The sequence below is a fragment of the Symphalangus syndactylus genome, chromosome 10 (assembly GCF_028878055.3).
Source record: "Symphalangus syndactylus isolate Jambi chromosome 10, NHGRI_mSymSyn1-v2.1_pri, whole genome shotgun sequence".
NCBI classification, from domain to species: Eukaryota; Metazoa; Chordata; class Mammalia; order Primates; family Hylobatidae; genus Symphalangus; species Symphalangus syndactylus.
The window spans coordinates 88,708,588-88,731,805 of NC_072432.2; the positions used below are offsets into that span (position 1 = coordinate 88,708,588).

Below are 23,218 nucleotides of genomic sequence, written 5' to 3' on the forward strand. Positions count from 1 at the left end.
GGCTGAGCGATGTCTGAGTTCCTCCGCCTTTCTAGGGAGGGAGGGATAGACATAAACTTGACTTTCAACACTGAGGACAGTTGACTACCTAGAGGAAAGGCGGTGGCCGGGAGTCACCGCCCCAACCCTCGGCTGAAGGCCATGTGGCATGGAGGGTCCCCAGTCCGGACTCCAGCTCCTACTCTGGCACCTTCCGAAATGAAACCACCTCCGCGGCACCTCGGAGGGGCTGAGTAACCAGACCCACTGACCGTCCATCCCTGTCCCGGGAGAGAGCCTTCGGGGCCTCCCGCTTGGCCAGGGCCCGAGGGTCCCCTCCCCACCCCCACCCCCCGCCCCCCGCCCCCGGCTCCCCGGCTCCCCTCCCTTCCCTGACCGCCCGCCCAGCCCGCCGCCCCCGGCTCCCCGGCTCCCCTCCCTTCCCTGACCGCCCGCCCAGCCCGCCGCCCCCGGCGGCTGGCGCGGGCGGTGCAGCATGCGGCAAAGCTCTTTGCATAAATTATGCTCATGACGCAGCAGCTAAAAAAATCCAAGTAGCAGAAGGAGGGAAAAAAGGGGGGGAGGGAAAAGGGGGGGGTCGTGGAAGGGGGAAACGAAGAAAAATAAATACCTGACCGCCCCCCCCCACACACCCGGCTTCCCCTTCCCGCTTCCCGGCCGTCCCCCCTCCGCCCGGCGTAGCCCGCGGAGCCCCCTTCGGCTCTGCCCAGCCCAGGCCGGGGGCCTGGGGGCGGCGGCGGGTCCCGACCAGCTCCCGGGCCGAGCGGAGCCCAGCCAAGCCGCACTGGCTTCTTTGTCTGCGGGCGGCGGCCGCCGTGGCCCCGGCCCCGGCCCCCTGGCCCGGGCTGTGAGATGAATCTCTAATCGGTGGCCGCCAGGCACCCGCGGCGAAGGCGGCTCGGGCTCGGGCTCCGGTAAGTAGCGGGGTCCGGGGCGGGGAGGGGTTTGCACGGAGGGGGAGGGGGCCGGGCAGGGGAGGTTTCGGGTTTGGTTAATATGCAATGCCCGTAATTAGCATAATTTATATATTTATGATAAAGAGAAAAAAAAGCCGCGGGGCCGGGGCGGCGGGGAGCTGCGGGAGCGGGACAGCGCGCCGTTGCCCGTCTGGGGCTGGACACCCGGGGGCCGCACCCTCGCCCGCCCGCGGGCCGCTCCGGACCTGAAGCGGAGGGGGCGGCCGCCAGGTGGACCCGGTGGGGAACCCCGACCTGGCCCCTCCCCGTTTCTGCCCCTGGAGCCCTTGTGGGGTACGGACCACAGGGGACGCTCTGTACACAGAAGCAGTGGCGACCAGGAGCGGATCCTTGCCCCTCTGGAGAACACGGACGCCTGGGTTCCCGGCGGTTAGGGCCCGCTGGGGCGGCCGGGGCGACCTGTCACAGTTCTCCCGAATGAACCAACTCCGGGACGACCGATGGGACCCGGGGGTGGGGACCCAGGCGTTGCTGGAAGGGTGGGTCAGTGATGGGAGGGCCACCTTCTAGCAGAGCATGAGCACTTCATAAATATTTAATAACTATATTATTATTAATAAATAGTCATAATAATGGGCCCGATGCAGGCTCCCTGGGCAGGCTCACCTGGCAAGGCCAAGGGAGCTCCCAGCATACCCTCTAACCTCCACTTTCGCGGCAGAATACCCCACTCAGCCCGATTGGAAGCCTAAAACCTTCACAGAATAGCCTCTGCTGCTGGGCAGGGGGAAATCAGAAGAGTTCAGGAAGCATTCCTGGGCCAAAGAAAAGAGGCTCTTTGCAGAGATTTTTAACCTCATCTGCCCTTCCCCAATTCCTTGTTCCAAAAGTAGAGGACTGGTCTTCAATTGTTCCTATACATGTATCCCATGCCCCTTATCTGGCAATCTAAGGCAGCCACCATTGACTGGCAGAGGCCTTTTGAGAAATAATTCCATATATTCCATTTTCATTCAAGTCCTGGTCCGCAAAGTGATGCTTCTGTGACCTGGTACTCCGCTTATCTGCTGTAGAACTTCATTTCTTCATTAGTTCAACAAAAATACCCACTCAGTGCCATGCTCTGAACAATTCAGACAAAACTTCTAGCATGGAGTTTTTATTCTGGGGGTGGACAAGTAGATGCTAAACATTAAAACTACCAAGGTAATACCATAGAGTGATTGTGTGTCAGTGTGTGTGTATGTAGCCATTTCTTCTGTTTTGTTCCTGGAAGTACTACCTGGCAGTTAAGAAAAGTGACTCAGAAAAAAATTTGCTCCTGTAAGGTTTCTCTGCATTTCGAAGGAACTTGGGATAAGCTCATATTCTCGTCCCCAAGATTTACTCACCATAAAATTATCAGAGTAATCTTTTACATTTTCTTTTTTTTGAGACAGAGTCTAGCTGATTTTTTCGTATCTTAGTAGAGATGGGATTTCACTGTGTTGCCCAGGCTGGTCTCGAACTCCTTAGCTCAGGCGATCCACCCATCTCGGCCTCCCAAAGTGCTGGGATTACAGGCGTGAGCCACCGTGCCTGGCCATCTTTTACATTTTTAAAATGCTTTATAATTTAAAACATTTTTATATGCGTGCTTTACTTTAGTTCAAAATAATAGCAATGGTAATAACAAACATAGTGTTTGCTTCATGCTAGGCCCTGTTTTAAGTGCCTTCCATAAATGTTATGAATTTAATCCTCACAATAACCCATGAGGTGGTTACTATAATTTGGTTCCATTTTGGATAAGGGAACTGAGGCTTATAGGGATTACCTGTAGTAGAAGCAGTACTCAAGCTGGGTCTTCTGCCTTTAAACCTGCCTTTGACCCCCCGTGTCAGAATGAGGGTTCATGAGGCAGAAGAGAGAGTGGGATGCAGGAGAAACTGGCCAAGGGAAGAAGGCTTGGAATGAGAAATTAGGCGCTTTAGGAAGGGGCCAGTGTGGTCTGGGTTCTTCAGAACCCAATACTACACCTTTGAAATCTTTTCTTTTGAGACAGGGTTTCACTCTGTCGCTCAGTCTGGAGTGCAGTGGCGCGATCTTGGTCTCACTGCAACCTCCACCTCCCGGGTTCAAGCAATTCTCCCACCTCGGCCTCCCAACTAGCTGGAACTATAGGCGCACACCACCATGCCTGGCTAATTTTTGTATTTTCAGTAGAGATGGGGTTTCACCATGTTGGCCAAGCTGGTCTTGAACTTCTGACCTCAAGTAATCCATGCGCCTCGGCCTCCCAAAGTGCTAGGATTATAGAGGTGAACCACCACACCCGGTCTGTACTACGTCTTTGAAATCATTTTTAAGTAGCCCCAGTACTGGAAATGGAGGCAAAACATTTGAAATAGGGTGTGTGTTTTGAGGGAAAAGGTAGGAAATAATGAGGCTAAGTGATGTGGCTATGACATGACATCGTATCTTCAATTGTTTTCAACCCATATTCATGAACCTAGTTATATACCAGATCTTATCTTAGGCACCAGGGATATGATGATAAGCAGACATGATCCCTGCCTTCCTGGAGCTTATGGTCTATTAGGAACATATCTACTTTTCATTTTTCACATTTCTTTCTTTTTTTTTTTTTTTTTTTTTTGAGACAGGTTCTCACTCTGCTGTCACCCAGGATGGAGTGCAGTGGCACAGTCTCGGCTCACTGCAGTCTCAACTTCTTGGGCTCAAGCGATTCTCTGGCCTCAGCTTCCCAAGTAGCTGGGACTACAGGCCTGCGCCACCACACCCAGCTAATTTTTTATTGGTTTGTTTGTTTGGGTTTGTTACGTTTCAGTAGAGATGGGGTTGCACCATGTTGGCCAGGCTGCCCTCCAACTCCTGACCTCAAGTGATCCACCCGCCTCAGCCTCCCAAAGTGCTGGGATTACAGGTGTGAGCCACCACGCTTGACTCCACTCTCCTATTTTTTTGGTCACCTCATCATTCGTTTTCCTTTGTCTGGCTTGTGTGTGCCTAGCTGGCCTACCAACAGCTTGGCAAGACTGTTACCTCTGCTTATGGTTCAGGGTGTGGGGGCAGGCGTCGGTGTGGAGCAGAATTGAGATCCTCTGTTTTCCAGTGTGTCCTGAGCCTTGGGGGCCACAGCAGTCCCCATCAGCCTTCCCCCCATTTCCTGAGAGGAGGCTCTGTGTGGTGTCAGGAGGATGGGGTCTGGGGCAGGTGGACAGAGCCTTGAAGTTTGAATCTGCCACTGACTCTCCTGTGCCCTTGGTCAAGTCACCTGACCTCTTTCTACCTCTATGTACATATAGATAAAAATGAAGATGATTGTGGTAAGAGTCATGCTAAGCATTTCATTTACATGATCTTACATCATCATCATAACAATCCCACAGGGCTTGCCTATTTAATCACCATTTTATTTATTTATTTTTTTTTTATTATTATTTAGAGTCTCACTGTGTCTCCCAGACAGGAGTGCAGTGGCATGATCTCGGCTCACTGCAACCTCCGCCTCCCGGTTCAAGCGATTCTCCTGCCTTAGCTACCCAAGTAACTGAGATTACAGGCACCCGCCACCACACCTGGCTGAGTTTTGTATTTTTAGTAGAGATGGGGTTTCCCCATGTTGGCCAGGCTGGTCTTGAACTCCTGACCTCAGGTGATCCTCCTGCCTTGGCCTCCCAAAGTGCTGGGATTACAGGGGTGAGCCATCGCGTCCGGCCTAGTCACCATTTTAAAGATAAGGAAATTAGGCCGGATGCGGTGGCTCATGCCTGTAATCCCAGAATTTTGGGAGCCCAAGGCGGGCAGATCACAAAGTCAGGAGTTCGAGACCAGCCTGGCCAATATGGGGAAACCCCGTCTCTACTAAAAATACAAAAATTAGCTGAGCATGGTGGTGGGCGCCTGTAGTCCCAGCTACTCAGGAGGCTGAGGCAGGAGAATCGTTTGAACCTGGGAGGTGGAGGTTGCAGTGAGCCAAGATCATGCCACTGCACTCCAGCCTGGGCAACAAGGGCAAGTCCTCGTCTCAAAAAAAAAAAAACTGTAGAAATGGGCCAGGTATGGTGGCTCATGCCAGTAATACCAGCACTTTGGGAGCTGAGGTGGGAAGATAATTTGAGCCCAGGAGCTGGAAACCAGCTTAGGCAACATGGAAAGACTCTGTCTCTGAAAAAAAAAAAAACAGAAATGGATCTGAGTTTAAAAGTCTGATTCCCGTACAAGTTCCATTTTCCTACACAGGATAAGATTCTTTTACATAAAATTTCATGTCTGAAATACAGGCCTCCCTGGGAACAAGCACCATATAAAACTGCATTAGAGGCCGGGCGCGGTGGCTCACGCCGTAATCCTAGCACTTTGGGAGGCCAAGGCAGGTGAATCACCTGAGGTCAGGAGTTCCTGACTAACCTGGGCAACATGGTGAAACCCGTCTCTACTAAAAATACAAAAATCAGCCTGGTATGGTGATGCGCACCTGTAGTCCCAGATACTCAGGAGGCCGAGGCAGAAGAATTGCTTGAACCTGGGAGGCGGAGGTTGCAGTAAGCCGAGATCCCACTGCTGCACTCCAACGTGGGTGACAGAGCAAGACTCCATCTCGAAAAAAAAAAACCAAAAAACTGCATTAGGTCATTAGGTGTTAGGCGTCCCTCTTGTAGATTCTTTACTGCTTTCTATTCACCCACCATGAAACTTAAGCATACTGTACTGTAGTTACCTTCTTATTTCCTTGACTCCCATATTGGACTGTAGCTTTCTTTCTTTTTTTTTTTTTTTTGAGACGGAGTTTCACTCTTGTTGCCCAGGCTGGAGTGCAATGGCGCGATCTCAGCTCACCTCTGCCTCCTGGTTGTTCAAGTGATTCTCCTGCCTCAGCCTCCCCGAGTAGCTGGGATTACAGGCATGTGCCACCACCCCAGGCTAATTTTGTATTTTTAGTAGAGATGGGGTTTCTCCATGTTGATCAGGCTGGTCTCCAACTCCCGACCTCAGGTGATCTACTCGCCTCAGCCTCCCAAAGTGCTGGGATTACAGGCATGAGCCACTGCGCCCAGCCTGGACTATAGATTTCTTTTTTTTTTTTTTTTTTGAGACAGAGTCTCGCTCTGTCGCCCAGGCTGGAGTGCAGTGGCGCGATCTCGGCTCACTGCAAGCTCTGTCTCCCAGGTTCACGCCATTCTCCTGCCTCAGCCTCTCCGAGTAGCTGGGACTACAGGCGCCCGCCACCACGCCCGGCTAATTTTTTGTATTTTTAGTAGAGACGGGGTTTCACTGTGGTCTCGATCTCCTGACCTCGTAATCTGCCCGCCTCAGCCTCCCAAAGTGCTGGGATTACAAGCGTGAGCCACCGCGCCCGGCCTGGACTATAGATTTCTTGACAAAGGTGGGAAATGTGTTTTTCCCCATTGAATTCCCAGTGCCTAGCACATAGTAGCCACTGAAACGTGTTGAAACAACGAAGGGTTGGCTGGGCGCAGTGGCTCATGCCTGTAATCCCAGCACTTTGGGAGGCCAAGATGGGCGGATCACGAGGTCAGGAGTTCGAGATCAGCCTGGCCAATATGGTGAACCCCCGTCTCTACTAAAAATACGAAAATTAGCTGGGCATGGTGGCATGCACCTGTAGTCCCAGCTACTCAGGAGGCTGAGGCAGAAGAATCGCCTGAACCCGGGAGGCAGAGGTTGCAGTGAGCCGAGATTGTGCCACTGGACTCCAGCCTGGGCGACAGAGCCAGACTCCGTCTCAAACAGACAAACAAACAAAACAAAACAAAAAACAAACAAAAAAAAACGAAGGGCAAGGCATTTCAGGATTTCTTCTAATAGGATCTCAGACTATTCTAGGGAGTTCTGATTTGTTTGGGATATCCCAGTTCTCCTCCTGGGTATCTTGGAATGTTGCACTAAACCCAGAGCAGTTCCAGAGGAGAATGACAGGCAGAACCAGGTCCTCTAGCTCATTCTCCCCCGCTTAAAATCCTGCATGGCCCTGGACCTCGTTGGATTCTCGGGTGGTAGGCAAATGCCTTAGCACTTGCTGTTCCTTTTACCCCTGAGGCTGCTTGGGTTTTTGTCTTTATATTTATTTATTTATTAGGGACAAGGTCTTGCTCTGTCAAGGAGTGCAGGCTGGAGTGTAGCGGCATGATCACGACTCACTGCAGCCTTGAACTCTAAGGCTCAAGCAATCCTCCTACCTCAGCTTCCCAAGTAGCTGGAACCATAGGCGTGTACCACTACACCTGGCTAGTTTATGTTTTTTATTTTTTGTAGAGATAGAGTCTCCCTGCATTGCCCAGGAAGGTATCAAACTCCTGAGCTCAAGCGATCCTCCCCTTTCAGCCTCCCAAAGTATTGAGATTATAGGCGTGAGCCACGGTGCCCAGCCCTGCCTGCGTTTTTAGATGTTAGCAAGGAAAGCAAGGGATAAGTGAGCCATTTTCTAGCCAACCAGAGTGCCTTGGCAGCCCTGATCCAGGTGGTTTTCAAACTCAACTCACTGGAGAAAGAAGGCAAAGGAGAGGGCCCTTGCTGGGCTCTGGCTGTCTCCTCAGCTTTAACCAGAGCAGCTCTGCTGTGATCTGTGTATGTATTGGGATTCTGCTGCTGGGATGGGGACAGGAGCGCCTTCTCTTGAAACAGACAGCTGATTGTCTCTCCTCCCTGGCCTTCAGGCTGTGGGCACTGCACAGCATCATGGGCTTAAAGGAGGCCATCCAGATGTGCTATTTATGCAGTCATTGGGGAAATGGTCAAAAAGCAAACTGAAGATGGCTGTCTAGTCACTGGAACCAAGCCACAGCCTGAGGCTTGAAAAAAATTTGGAAAGTTCCTGACAAGGAGATGGCAGCAGGTCCGGAGGAAAGTCTGCACAGATACCGAGCAAGGGGAACACACAGGGCACAGCTCAGAGTCAAAATGCTGAGTGTCTACTTGTCAGAGAGACGTTGATATCACATACATGTGTAATAGGAGCCATCTAAAGGTAAGACAGAGACAGACAAGGGAGTCTGAGATCTGGGACAAAGGAGGTCTTGGACTCTGCTCTGCCTGGATTTCTGGTGGGCTGAATGAAATCTGGTTGGTGGGTTGGAGTGGGCTTAGGTGTGGCTAGAGGCTATGTCTCAGAACTGACTTTGCCCTTGACTGAAAGGACCAGACACTGAGGACCAGGTCCTCATAGCTCATCAAATTTTAAGGGTGAAAGGGATATCAGAATCACCCAAGCCTTATCACTACTTGAATCCTCCTAATAACACAGTCACAAAGTGGACACTTGCGCCTGCTCAGCCACTCCCTGTGAGTGGCCATAGTTGGCAGCAAGGAGGCAGAGGCCACAACAAGAGTATGAGCAGACTTAACGCTCCTCTCAAGCAGATGCCCTGTTGTCCTACAAAGATTGGCTCCTGCTGCTTTACGCCTAATGACCTTTGGAGTTGGAAAATTCTTCTCCCCATGAAATGTATGTATCAAGCTATAATGCACCCAGATTCACCTTGCGCAGCTTTCATTTCAATTTTGTCTCTTCCTCTTATTTTCTTTGCAAATGGCTTCTATATGTAACAACTTTCATAGCTTATCCCAATTCCTACCCAGAAGTGATGGTAAATTGCCAAGTTCTCTGAAAAACTCATGGAAGACTACCATGTACAAAATCTGGAGAGACAGGAGTTTAAGACTAGCCCTGGCAACATAGTGAGACCTCATATCTACCAAAAAAAAAAAATTAGCTGGCCATGGGTAGTCCCAGCTACTCTGGTGGTTAAGGTGGAAGGTTCACTTGAGCCTGGGAGTTTGAGGCTGCAGTGAGCCATGGTCATGCCACTGCATTCCAGCCTGGACAACAGAGCAAGACCCTGTCTCAAAACAAAAAAAGATCTGAGGGGAGACATCACCTAAGAAGGAGGCTAGAGCCCCAGTGAGGTAGGTAGATGCTCACCAGTTCTTTCGGCAAATTCCTCTGCCCCTCCTGCACCCCCTCATCCTACCTGAAAGGGGAAGGCTCATTTCCTCTTTTTTCAAATTGTTAGGTACCTGGAATTGCTTGCCCTCTTCTTGAATCTCACTCTAGAGGGGTTAAGGAAGGAAAAGGAGGGAAAGAACCTCATGGTTCTCCTTACCTGGTTGATCAGGGAACATTGTGCCAAGCAACGAAGATGCTAAAACCCCAGGGATGATCCAGCAATTCCATTCCTAGGTATATACCCAAAGAATTGGAAACAGGTGTTCAAAAAAAATTATACCTAATAGTCATAATACACTATTCACAACAGCCAAAAGGTAGAACAACCCAAATATCCACCAACTAATGAATAGATAAACAAAATGTAGTATATCCATACAATAGAATACTATCAGCCATGAAAAAGAATGAAGTTCTGACACATGCTACAATGTGGATGAACCTTGGAAACATGCTAAGTAGAAGAAGCTAGACACAGAAAGCCACATATTCTATCATTCCATTTACATGAAATATCCAGAATAGGGAACCCCTTAGAGAAAGCACATCAGTAGTTGCCAGGGCTTGGGCGGTGGCAGTGGAAGGTGAATGACTACTAGTGGATATGGAGTTTCCTTTTGGGTTGATGAAAATGTACTGGGACTAGACAGTGGTGATGGTGGCACAAGTGTGAACCCACCAGATTCCACTGTATGGTGCACTTTAAAGTGGCTAAAATGGTTAATTGTATGGGATGTGAATTTATCTTAGTCTGTTTGGGCTGCTATAACAAAATACCATAAACTGGGTAGCTTACGAACAACAGAAATTTATTTCTCATAGTACCGAAGGTGGGAAGTCCAAGATCAAGGTGGTGTTGTCTGGTGAGGACCCACTTCCTCATTGGCAGAGCCTTCTTGCTGTGTCCTCACATAGTCGAAAGGGTGAAAGTATCTCTGTCACACTAGGGTCTGTCTCTGTTGCCCAGGCTGGAGTGCAGTGGCGAGATCACAGCTCACCACAGCCTCAACCTCCTGGGCTCAAGTGATCCTCCTGCCTCAATCTCCTGAGTAGCTGGGACTACAGGTATGTACAACTACGCTCAGCTACTTTTTGTAGAGACGGGGTTTCACCATGTTGTCCAGGCTAGTCTTGAACTCCTGGGCTCAAGCAGTCCACCTGCCTTGGCCTCCCTAAGTCCTGGGATTACAGGCATGAGCCTTGGGTCTTTTTTATACAGGCACCAATCCCATTCCTAATTACCTTCCAGAGGCCCTATCTCTTAATACTATCACCTTGGGGATTAGCATTTCAACACATGAATTTGGGGGGAAGGACACATTCAGACCATAGCAGAAAGGAAAGGTGAATCCAGAACACCCCTCTGGGCTTTGTTTCACCATCTGTAACATGTGGATAATAATGCCTCCCATTCCCCACGCCCCCAATGTTGGCATGAGTAATACAGCAAGCAATTGTGTTATATAAAATGTCTAGCATACAATATGCACTCAAAATAAATGTCAATTGCTTTTTTTCCTTTAAAAGTGTCTAAAGCTATTTGCCTCATTCTCTCTCTCTCTCTCTCTCTTTCTCTCATCTCTCTCTCTCTTTTTTGAGACAGGGTCTGGTTCTGTAACCCAGGCTGGAGTGCACCAATCACTGCTCACTGCAACCTCCGCCTCCCAGGCTCAAGCGATCTTCCCACCTCAGCCTCCTGAGTAGCTGGGACTATAGGCATGCGCCACCATGCCCAGCTAATTTTTTTTTTTGGTACAGACAGGGCCTCACTATGTTGCCCAGGCTGGTCTCAAACTCCTGGACTCAGGTGATCCTCCTGCCTCAGCCTCCCAAAGTTCTGGGATTACAGGCGTGAGCCTCTGCACCCAACCTATTTTCTTTATTTCTTACGACTGTGGTTTGTGGCTCTAGCCAGACAACCTGTCCTCACATGAGGGTTTTGCCCACTCCTCACTGCACAGGGCAGGCTGTTCCACCATCTGGGATGTCCCACCTCCTCTGTTACAGGCCACTGTGGTCTTTGGGCCACTGTCACAGAGTCACCTGAGAGCTAATTCTGTGATGTTCACCCACTGAATCAGACTCTCTGAGAGTAGTTGGGTGAAAAGGTCTAAGGGTCTGCATTTACATTTTTATTTTTAAATTATTACTCTGTACTTTATTTATTTATTTGTTGAGACTGAGTCTCACTCTACTCTGTACTTTAATTGATATAAATACTAACATTTTTACTAAGTGCTCCAGGTGATGATCATGCATATTAAAGTTGGAGAGCACTTTAATTTATGTTTTTACAATCTATTCCAGGAAGTCTGCCCAAATTTCTCCCTTGCTCCTTACCTAAGTCTAAGGTTCTGAGGGTCAGGGTCAGATTCCCATTGGGTTCTGCTGGGTGTGCTCTCCCACTGGACTGGAGAAGCCCCAGGGACAGATATCTTGCCCTTTCTTTACTTGCCTCACCCTAAGCCCAGGTGTTCCTGGTTCTTCTGAGTGTAGATTCTCCTAGGATGCTGTAGGAAATGCAACAGAATCTTGTTTTTTGGCCAGGTGCAGTGGCTCACTCCTGTTATCCCAGCACTTTGGGAGGCCGAGGCGGGTGGATCACTTGAGGTCAGGAATTCAAGACCAGCCTGGCCAACGTGGTGAAACCCTGTCTCTACTAAAAATACAAAAATTAGCCTGACGTGGTGGCACATGCCGGTAATCCCAGCTACTCGAGTGGCTGAGGCAGGAGAATTGGTTTAACCCGGGAGGCAGAGACTGCAGTGAGCACAGATTGTGCCACTGCACTCCAGCCTGGACGACAGAGTAAAACTGTCTCAAAAAAAAAGAATCCTGTTTTTGTTTTTTGTTTTTTTTACCTCTACAGATACTTGGGAGAACCTAACTTCTCTGTCTTCCTGTGATTCTATTCTGACTTTTCTAGATGGTATACAAATTGTATTACTGTGTCATGTCACCCTTTGCCTTTCCAATCCCATCTTACCCAGGAAGTGCTAGGTGTGGGCCGGCCCCCACCCGACCCTGACAAGTGACCATGGATCCCGGAGCCGGGTCAGAGACATCTCTGACTGTCAATGAGCAGGTAGGTATCTTCTGGGGTGGGAAGGGGGGGTGGGTAAGGGTGATGGAGTGAGGGGTGTGGGCAACAAAGGAGGACTCCACAGGGCCCGTCACTCTCTGTTTCTTACCAGGGTTCGCCGTCACTTCACCTGTCCAGAGGTACTTGCCATTTAGGATTTCTCAGGGCCTGGGTTTGGGGAGTTAAGCTGTGACTTTAAGATGTAAAATCAAAGGGTACATAATATATTTAGGTTTACACGGGGAAAGGTTTGAACATCAGGTAATTTACTCCTTAGTTTTTCTTCTTGCTTACACATATTTTCTAATTTTTTTTTTTGCAAATTACTATTACTTATATCATTTTTTGTTTGTTTGTTTGTTTGTTTGTTTTGAGACGGAGTCTCGCTCTGTCGCCGAGGCTGGAGTGCAGTGGCGCAATCTTGGCTCACTGCAAGCTCCACCTCCCGGGTTCACGCCATTCTCCTGCCTCAGCCTCCCGAGTAGCTGGGACTACAGGCGCCTGCCACCACACCCGGCTAATTTTTTGTATTTTTAGTAAAGATGGGGTTTCACCATGTTAGCCAGGATGGTCTCGATCTCCTGACCTCGTGATCCGCCCACCTCGGCCTCCCAAAGTGCTGGGATTACAGGCGTGAGCCACCGTACGCGGCCCATTTTTTAAAAGGAGAAAAAAAGGCCAGGCACGGTGGCTCACGCCTATAATCCCAGCACTTTGGGAGGCCGAGGCGGGTGGATCATCTGAGGTTAGGAGTTCGAGACCAGCCTGGCCAACATGGTGAAACCCCGTCTCTACAAAAAATACAAAAATTAGCCGGGCGTGGTGGTGGGTATCTGTAATCCCAGCTACTTGGGTGGCTGAGGCAGGAGAATTGCTCGAGCCCAGGAGGTGGAGCTTGCAGTGAGCCGAGATCACGCCACTGAACTCCAGCCTGGGTGACAGGGCGAGACTCCGTCTCCAAAAAAAGAAAAGATGAATTTCTCTGAAAATGTAATTGGAGTGAAGCCCCTCATAGGGCAAGCTGGAGGCAGCACAAGAGCTGCTTTGGGGATGTATTTCGCTCATCTCATATTCTGCTGATTGGTCACATCGTCACTTTTTCCAGCACAGCCTCTGACTGGATCCACTTTCAGGCTTAAAGAGTGTGTTGCGTGAGTGATTTCAGGCACAGGCCAAATGCAGAGAGGCCCGACACAAAGCTGTTTAATTTACAGACTTTGTCTCTGATTCTTGAATGGCCCAATTGGCAGGGTTTCCGGGCTGGTGATGAAGAGCTACTGTGTGGCGTCTGAGCAGGGGAGGGAGACTGAGTGTTCTGAGGAGGCTCAGAGTCCGCCTGCATCGCTCATGCATGGAGATTGCCCTTGAGGTCTGAGCATGCCCACAGCAGGTGGCAGGACTGGAGCCACAGGCCCACAGGATAAAAAGCCACAGTCAGGCCGGGTGCGGTGGCTCACACCTGTAATCCCAGCACTTTGGGAGGCCGAGGTGGGCGGATCACGAGGTCAGGAGATCCAGACCATCCTGGCTAACACAGTGAAACCCCGTCTCTACTAAAAATACAAAAAAATTAGCCAAGCGTGGTGGCAGGCGCCTGTAGTCCCAGCTACTCGGGAGTCTGAGGCAGGAGAATGGCGTGAACCTGGGGAGTGGAGCTGGCAGTGAGCTGAGATCGCACCACTGCACTCCAGCCTGGGTGACAGCAAGACGGTCTCAAAAAAAAAAAAAAAAAAAAAAAAAAAAGAAAAGCTGCAGTCCAGGAGCGGTGCCAGGCAGAGAGGGAGAGGATGCATCTTCAGGATTCTTGACCCTTGTTTCAGGAATTTAGCTTGCAGGGAAATCCTGAGCCTTTACTCCAGAGTTTTGGAAATAAAGGAATCAGGGGCGATAGAAGTTACTTAGCATTGTGGAGCATTCATTTTCCGTCCTTTATGTTTGGGGAGCTTTCAGATGGTTTCAAGGGAAGTGAAGAGGGATTTGATTCCTGGCCCGACTTAAGCTGTGGATACCATGTTAGGAGCCCTCATACCCACATTGGAAGATCCTAGCTGCCAAGAGGACATCCTTGCAAGTTGTAGGATAGGCCATCCGCCACTCCCTGCACTGAGTCCAAGAGATGCAGCAAAGAGAAATTAGCTCCCAAATGGTTTGGCTCTGGGGGACATTTTTCTAGCTTGCGTCAGGCCCTTCTCCCTGTCACCAGGGCCCGCTTTCTTCCAGCAGCTCCTTCCCTGGAATCAGGGAGCTGCAACCTGCGCCAGGCTCTGGAATTCTCACAGAGCACCCAGCCCTCTGGACAGGAGGTCTGCCTCCAGAAGTGCCCTCCCCTCTCTCCCCAAACCATACCCAGAGCTTTGGACCCTGCGGCTATACTGGCCCCTATCCCAACAGTGCCCCCATCCTCTGCTTGCAGGTCATCGTGATGTCAGGTCATGAGACCATCCGAGTGCTGGAAGTTGGAGTGGACGCCCAGCTCCCTGCTGAGGAAGACAGCAAAGGACTGGAGGGTGCGGCCGCCGAGGGCTCCCAGCGCGGAGACCCTGCTGAAGCCAGTCAAGCTGCTGGTGAAGCTGGGCCAGACAACCTGGGCTCCTCTGCAGAGGCAACTGGTACGAGGCCATCACCCCCACCTGGTACTGCGCCACCTGAGTGCCGAGTCCTTCCTGTGGTCCCTGGGGAACCAGCATGAATCCCTGGGGCTCAGGTGGTTTTAGGGTCTTGTCTGCCTGCCCACTGGACAGCCTGTGCCTCTGGTCGGCTGCTAGGGCTACTCTACACTCGTTTCTGGAGCTTTAGTTCTAGTCTGCGTCACTTCCAGGCCTAAACTAGGATGGATCAGGGCGAGGTGGGAAGAGACTGGTAGCGCTTCGCTTAGGGGGTTGAACCTGGGAGTTGAACCCGCTGAGCTGTGGGAGATCAGGCACTGCTCCCCGGCCTTGGGGCACCCTCTCATCAGTCTTCCTCATTAACACCTTGCAGAGTAGTCATCTGCTTTTGCAGGAAGCCTTGGGCCTCCTTTTTCAGTTTCCCCAAAACACCCCAATTCATTTCCCCTTGACTTCTGCTGTACATTCCCCCTTCCCTTGACTGGAGATCTGGACTGGTGGGGGTGGGCCAGGAAGAGGAGGCAAGAAGAGAGCACATGAGAACACGCAAACTTCAGAAAAGCAACAGCTCCTTAACAAGAATACTGCATGGCCACATGTGACTTGCCCTACCTTCACATCAGCATGTAAATTCTTTGGAACCCTAGTAACCTTAGTCATTTTCTTTCCTTTTTGGATAAAGGAATGACAAGAGACATGACCATTTTTCCCTAGCCTGGAAATGCTCTGCTTCCATGTTGAGGCCAGGATGGGTCATCATCCGTTCCCACAGGGCAGTGCCCTGGAGACCAGGCAGGGAAGACGAGGACCCTACATCTCTGCCACTCCTTCCATTCAGCATAGCCATTGTGCAGTGGAGCCCCTTTTCAGAAAACAGGGGAGGTTTCTCAGGTTTATTCACCATGCCCTCACTTCGCTTTTCACCCGTTTATCCATCTTCATATCTCATTTCCTCTGGTGCCTTAATTCTGCTCCTTATCCAAATTCGCTCTCAGAAGTGGATCCTAAATCAATGATTTTCATGAGTGTTTGTGTAGTGTGCATCTTCTTCCAGGGGTTTGTGTGTCTAAGCCTTTCACAAAAGGCTCCTGCTCTATAAAGGAATTTTAGTCACCATCAAGCAGGTAAGGGAGGTATTTTGATGGCACCACCTAAGCTGCCAGCTTAGCGTGATGGAAACTTTCTAGGTGTGCAGTATTAAGAAGGGTTTCCTGTTTTTAAAACAAAACTAAGTAACAGGAAACTTTTCCAGGATGAAAACAGAATCTATTGGTTTGTGTCACTCTAAATTACTATCCAGTCTTTGTCACACATACATATTTTTATTGTTGTGGCCACTGAGGGTAGACTAAGTAGTATGACACCACCACGTAATTTCATGTACCTATGTCTTTTATTGACATAGAGTCACACACCTGCTTCTGGTTTTGGCCATTGTCAAATTGTCTGGGTTTTCATTTTCATAAACAGTGCTGCTTTGAATGTTTTTGTATTGGTCCTTTAAAAAAATTTTGTGTGTGATAGTCTACTAAAATTCCCTTTGAGGCCAGGTGCGGTGGCTCACGCCTATAATCCCAGCACTTTGGGAGGCCTAGACGGGCGGATCACCTGAGGTCAGGAGTTCGAAACCAGCCTGGCCAACATGGCAAAACCCTGTCTTTACTAAAAAAGAAATAAAAAAATTAGCCGGGCATGGTGGCACACGCCTGTAATCCTGGCTACTCAGGAGGCTGGGGCAGGAGAATCGCTTGAACCCCGGAGGCAGAGGTTGCAGTGAGCAGAGATCGCGCAATTACACTCCAGCCTGGGCAACAGGGCGAGACTCCGTCTCAAATTAAAATAATAAAATAAAATAAAATAAGATAAATCTCTTTGGAGGGAAATTAATTATTAACATAGGAGGAAGTCATTTCATGGAAAAATATAAAATCTTGCTATCAATGAGAAGAAAAGTAATTGACTTTAAGATATGAGATGCCTGTTAAGCCAGAAAATAAATAAGCAATGATAAAATCTATATTGGTGGCCAGGCGTGGTGGCTCACGACTGTAATCCCAGCACTTTGGGAAGCTGAGGCATGCGGATTGCTTGAGCTCAGGAGTTCGAGACCAGCCTGGGCAACATGGCAAAACTCTGTCTCTACAAAAAAATACAAAAATTAGCCAGGTGTGGTGGTACATGCCTGTAGTTCCAGCTACTCTGGAGGCTGATGTGGGAGGATCACTTGAGCCTGGAAGTGGAGGTTACAGTGAGGCGAGATTGCGCCACTGCACTCCAGCCTGGGTGATAAAGTGAGACCTTGTCTCAGAAAAAAAAAAAAAAAAAAAAAACTATTGAGTGGTGCTGTAGAGAAACAGGTACATTGTTGATTTTTCTGTGAGTTCGTTTAGTCTTTCTGTACAGTCTAGCAGGAAGCAATAGCAGCCCTAATGTATGTAAAACCTCGGACTCCATGGTCCTACTAAATGTGCCCTAATAAAATGAATATTTTGCTTCTTTAGAGGGTAAGCTTTCATCATTTATGTTTGTCACTTTCCCATTTTCTCACTTACTTGTTATGTTTTGTCACATTTTGTCCAACAAAATGTTTTTTAAATTTTCATATGTTCAGACTCTCCTTATGTTTGCTAATTTTTTTCTGTTTTATTTTTTTTAACTCATTTTTATTTTTTCTGTAGAGATGGCATCTTGTTTTGTTGCCCAGGCTGGTCTGGTAACTCCTGGCTTCAAGTGATGCTACCACCTCCGCCTCCCAAAGTGCTGGGATTACAGGCGTGGGCTACTGCACCCAGCCTGATTTTTTTTCTGGATTTAGAAATGTATCTTCCCTCCACAGAGGAGATAAACCTGTTATTTTGTTTTCTTTTACTATTTCATAAGGCCTTTGTTGGTGTGTGCTTGTCTCTTGAATTCCTTAAACTACCTGGGTTTTATTATTGTATGCTGTGAACAGTATAGTCCTGAGTTGAGGTTGACGCCTTCCCAAGTTGAAACATGGGCTAGGACTGCAGGGTTGGACAGAACTTTTGCGGTTATCTGATTCAGTGGTTCCCACTCTTGGCCATATCTCAGGGGGAGCTTTGAAGGAAAAAAGAGAGGCGAGGTAACTAGCCTCCACTCCTGGACATTCTGATTCAATAGGCCTGGATTAAAGCCTAGAAATATATGCCCAGCAGTTTTAAGAAGCCACTGATCTGGCCAGGCGCCTGACTCATGCCTATAATCCCAGCACTTCGGGAGGCTGAGGCGGGCACATCACTTGAGGTCAGGAGTTCGAGACTAGCCTGGCCAACATGGTGAAACCCCATCTCTCCTAAAAATACAAGAAAAAAATTAGCCAGGCGTGGTGGTATGCACCTGTAATCTCAACTACTTGGGAGGCTGAAGCAGAAGAACCCCTTGAGCCCCAGAGGCAGAGGTTGCAGTGAGCAGGAGTCACACCACTGCACTCCAGCGTGGGTGACAGAGCAAGACTCCGTCTCAAAAAAAAATTAAATTAAATTAAATTAAAAAGAAGCCAGTGATCTGGTCCTATATCCATCACTCAACTCCTAGGCTCCTTTTAACTAACCATATATTAAATAATAACCCTTCTCCTCATTGTTGTATGGCTGTGAAGAACTTTCCTGGTGGGGTTACCCCAGTACCTGCATAGGCTAAGGTACCAAGAGGAGGCAAAAAGCTGCAGGTCACAGGAAGTTCATTTAGAAGCTCACTGAAGCTGCTCACATGACTTCAGACCTCAGGGAATAGCAGAGAAAAGCTGGCTGTCCTGGAGAGCCCCTGTGGTCCTGTAGTGCAGCACAGACCTGTCCAATTTTCAGGGACTGTTGCTTCCAGGACTTTCCCCTTCAGGAACTCCTGCCCTTTCAGCAGCTGCATCCAAAAGTACCCTGGAGGTGGATGAAGAGCGATTCAGTGGCAGGATGAACCAAGGACAGCCGCTCCCATCATTTCTAGCTCCGGCCCTCCCTGACACACGTGTGCTTCAGACCCCTCCATTGATGATGTGACAGTCCTTACAGGGCCAGGAAATGAGGGCTGACACTCACCTGGCTATCTTCTTCAGCTAGATGTGAGAAGGGGTGGCTTACCTTCCAGAGCTGGCACAGGGTTCCCCAGCCTCCTATCCTCACCACCGTAGCATTCAGGAAGCTGCCTCATGGGCCAGGGAAGATCAGCAGTTGGTCTTGGGCTGTGTAGCAATGCAGCGTGGGGCTGAGGGTCACCGCTTCAGGCTGCAGATGGGGTGTCACGTACTGCTGTGGTGACCCCTCCACTCACGTCAGGCTCACTCCTTGTCCTTCTTTCTCTCAATGCCTTGTGAAGTGAAGTCACCCCCGGGGATCCCTCCGAGCCCTGCCCCTGCCATTGCCACCTTCAGCCAAGCCCCAAGCCAGCCTCAGGCATCGCAGACCCTGACGCCACTGGCTGTACAAGCTGCCCCCCAGGTAAGGGCTGCCCGCGGGAGCTGGACAGAGGGCCGGGGGCAGGAGCGAGGCATGGGACAGCCAGCATGGGGCAGCCATGGAATCTGGGAACTTCATGGGGGCAGGACAGGGAAGGGGCTATGGCTTGAGGGAGGGACCCTCCTACTAGGCGCGTCCAGCCTCACCCCTGCCTAGATCAGACCCATTTGGAAAAGGGGATCTGCATTTGCAGAATCATCTCCTTGGGCCTGCCAGGATTGCAGAAATAACATTAACTCTTTCATGCAACCAGAGTTTCTGTTTATCAGATGACGAAATGAATGAATACCCTTGCCGGCCCTCCAGTGGATGCCTGGAAGAGTTAATGGATTGTTCAGAGTCCTCATTTAGAACCAGGGAGTGGCCCCAGCCCCGTGAGAGGCTGCCTTCAGGATCCTGCAGGCAGGCAGAGCTCCCTGTCCCTTTCCCTACGTTCCCTGACTCCGAGGCATCCAGCCAAGGGTATGGTCCATCAGAAACTTCTCGGAGGCCTCTGTGGGGCCTTGACCACTTGGTTCCATCAGCCTCTGCTCCCTGTTCCCTGGCCACTAAGCACGGGGCCTGTCAGCAAGGGCCCACGGAAGGCCTGGCAGGCAGCAGGCTGTGGTGGGGGAGGCCTGTGCCCCCTTCCCATCCTGTGAGCAGGACCGCCTTGCCCTGGATTTAGGCGACTTCTCTGAAGGCAGGATAGTCGGTCCAGGCACCCTCTCAGGTTTGGGCCTCCAGCTAGGGTTTGGCTCTTCCCCATCCTCATGTGGCCTTTGCCCCATCGCCCTCAGAATGCTTTGTTTGTGCTCAGCTGGGTCTCAGAGACCCAGTGTTTGCGCTGTCAATGTTGATTTTTTATTTTTTCTTTTCTTTTTGAAATCTTGTTTGCTTTTGCAGGTCTTGACTCAGGAAAACTTAGCCACAGTTCTGACAGGAGTTATGGTTCCAGCAGGGGCAGTTACTCAACCTCTTCTTATCCCCATCAGTATTGCAGGTCAAGTGGCTGGTCAGCAGGGGCTGGCCGTGTGGACAATTCCTACAGCAACCGTGGCTGCCCTCCCAGGACTGACCGCTGCTTCTCCTACGGGGGGAATTTTCAAGCCACCTTTAGCCGGTCTCCAAGGTAACAGCAACTCTTCCCAGGACTGCACCAGGCCCCCCACCACCCTCTACTACACCCCCGCACGTGTGCTTGCCATGTCGGACTCAGAGCCCACGGCCCACCCAGGGCAACCGCCCTGGAGTCTGGATCCGGTGTCTTGGGCATCCGGCCGCAGAGCTGCTGCACCACCTCGGGACTGTAGGCCGTGACACCATGCTGGCCCTGCAGGCCTGCCATACTTCAGCCAGCTGTCTGAGACTGCCCCTCTCCCCCAACGCCAGAACTCACCCCATGACCAGCCTCGTGGGAAGGACTACAAGAAGATTCAACGTCTGGTTCTTGAACCTACACATCTCCTGGCCCCAGGGAGGGGGGATGAGAGATGCTGGCATGTGCCAGCCCTTCAAGGATCAAGGGAATCGTGGCTGCCTGCCCCACTGTGCCCACTGCCCCAACCCCCTCTCCTTCTTGTGCCAGATCCCTTGGGATTGGAGCTGCTCTGAGCAGCGGCTAGGCATTTGAGCACCTCTGTCTCTGCCTTGCTCCATAGCAGCTGCTGTGCTGAACACCGCTCTTCCGGCACCCATACAAGCTGCCGCACCAGTACAGGCCTCCTCGACGGCCCAACCCCGGCCACCAGCCCAGCCCCAGACGCTGTTCCAGACCCAGCCGCTGCTGCAGACCACACCTGCCATCCTCCCGCAGCCCACTGCTGCCACCGCTGCTGCCCCTACCCCCAAGCCAGTGGACACCCCCCCACAGATCACCATCCAGCCTGCAGGCTTCGCATTTAGCCCAGGAATCGTAAGCTGCTGCCCTCACCCAGGGCTGACCAGGGATGGACAGAATCATGGGCCAAGGGTGGAACTGACCCTTCCCACAGTGGAGGACAAGCCCCCCCGAAAACAGCCCTTTTCCAACACGTCAGCAGAGATGGGCTCCCTCTGAGGCCTTCTCCTTGCAGCTGCCAGCCCGTCCATCCCAGATAAAAGCAGACAACCTCTGCCAAGAGGGCTGGGCACATTCTCCAGAACCTGAACCACTGGACCAGGCTTGGAGGGTGGGATGACGTCTGGGGATTGAAAACGTATGAGCTGTCACTAAGGTGCAGCCAGAGCTTACAGCTCTATGCTGGTGTCTATCCAGTGTAGCTCCTGGCTTGGCAGTGGGAGCTGTTAGAATGACTAGGATCACATCAGCCTCTCCAGTGTGGCCCTTCTACCCTCCCAGGCCTGGCCTGAAAGATTAACCAGAGTTACTTTTCCATGACTGTGGCCCTGCCCTTCCCTGCTGACCCCTGCAGCCCCTAGCCCTGGAAACCATCCAGCCAGTAGACATGGGCCTGAAGCCCACATTCGCATCTACCCACCCCAGTGCCCCCTGTCCTCTTCCCTCTGCCCGGGGCTCTTCTCACCCCTTGGCTTCTGAGCAAGGCTCTTCCTCCACCCACAGATCAGTGCTGCTTCCCTCGGGGGACAGACCCAGATCCTGGGGTCCCTCACTACAGCTCCAGTCATTACCAGCGCCATTCCCAGCATGCCAGGGATCAGCAGTCAGATCCTCACCAATGCCCAGGGACAGGCAAGTGGCCAAAGACAGGGCTGGAGGGTGGGGACTGTGGAGAGGCTGGCCAGGGGATGGCGGCCAGGTCTTGGGCTGTGGGTCATAGAAACTCGAACAGCCGTCAAGCTGTCGTTCCTGTCTCCTCTGTGGTGGCTTTCTGCCAATGCTGAAGCTGGGCAGGGGTGTACCCACCACCCTGTCCTGGAGGTGCTCACATTACGTGGGAGGTTTCATTTATGGAGCACCCACGTTGTGGTCAGGCTTTATGCTAGGTGCTTTCTCATACATCATCTCACTTTCTTCGGAGTACAAATCTGTTAGATGGAGATTTTTATCCCATCTTACAGGACAGAAGGCTGAGGTTCAGAGCAATGAAAGCTACACAGCTAAAATGTGGCAGAACAAGGCAGGTCTCTGAATCCACATCCAGACCTACTCCTGCTCCACCATAGCTCTGAGGATGGAATAAAGGAAGTAGCCCTTAGAGTGTGAATCCTGCACTTTACTCATGCAGAAACTGAGGCCAGAGCAGGCTGAGGGATTTGTCCATTAGTCTCTTCCCCTGGTGGTGTGGGGATTTGGGTTTGGGGTGGAGCTGGATGCTACCCTCACACCTGGGGTCCCTGCCTTATTTCCTCCCAGGTTATTGGAACCCTTCCATGGGTAGTGAACTCAGCTAGTGTGGCGGCCCCAGCACCAGCCCAAAGCCTGCAGGTCCAGGCCGTGACCCCCCAGCTGTTGTTGAACGCCCAGGGCCAGGTGATTGCGACCCTGGCTAGCAGCCCCCTGCCTCCACCTGTGGCTGTCCGGAAGCCAAGCACACCTGAGTCCCCCGCTAAGAGTGAGGTACAGGGGCTGGGGTTGGTGGGGGGTGGGGCAGGCTCTGCTATCTGGCACCGGCTGCTTCCCTCCACACTGCCAGACAGGACAGCATCTTCTGAAACTCCTAGGAGAGCAGGGCACTTCCTAAAGTGGGGGAGGTCCCAGAGTAGAAAGCCCACATGTGTCCACACAGGTTCTGCCCAGGGAAACAGCACCACAAGACTCCCTACTCACACACACCCAAAATATGTATATGTGCCCTCAGATGCCAGTGCTATTCTAAGAAGGTCAGGGAGGTAGGTGATGGTCAAAGTAGACTGGGCCAGAATCAGCTTTAGGGTGAACAAACTTCCTGAAAAGCCCTGGGAAGTCAGTTTTGTAGCCCCTTCCTCTACCCCTCCATCCCTCCACCCCTCCACTCTGCACCGTGGCTTTGATTTGCTCATTGCTCATTCTAGTATTTTTTGAGTGCCTACTATATTCCAAGTGCTGAAGACATAAAGATGAATAAGATGCCCTCCTAGCCTTAGGTAGCTTGGCACTGGAGAGCATTACAAGTCAGTGGGACAAAACTATCACAAGGACACACAAATAAGGTGGTTTGGGGCCCCAGAGAAAAGAGCTCTTGACAAACTTGGGTGTTAGGCAAGACTTCATAGATAAGGGACATTGGACTATATCATAAAGGGATGAAGCCAGG

General features: G+C 50.9%; 1 protein-coding gene across 6 annotated transcripts in view; it reads left to right on the forward strand.

Annotated features, from left to right (window-relative positions):
* Positions 1 to 395: 395 nt before the first annotated feature.
* Positions 396 to 23,218, forward strand: part of POU6F1 (POU class 6 homeobox 1) — a 28,963-nt gene continuing 6,140 nt past the window's right edge. The window contains exons 1-10 of one of the 6 annotated variants that reach the window (XM_055294805.2): positions 396 to 914; positions 7,598 to 8,385; positions 9,854 to 9,951; positions 11,877 to 11,971; positions 14,382 to 14,577; positions 18,904 to 19,025; positions 19,929 to 20,154; positions 20,684 to 20,937; positions 21,586 to 21,714; positions 22,339 to 22,542. In XM_055294805.2, the coding sequence (XP_055150780.1) occupies positions 11,924 to 11,971; positions 14,382 to 14,577; positions 18,904 to 19,025; positions 19,929 to 20,154; positions 20,684 to 20,937; positions 21,586 to 21,714; positions 22,339 to 22,542 (1,179 nt within the window). In that variant the 5' untranslated portion in view covers positions 396 to 914; positions 7,598 to 8,385; positions 9,854 to 9,951; positions 11,877 to 11,923. The other 5 variants (XM_055294807.2, XM_063610554.1, XM_055294804.2 and 2 more) reach the window with 5 other exon arrangements.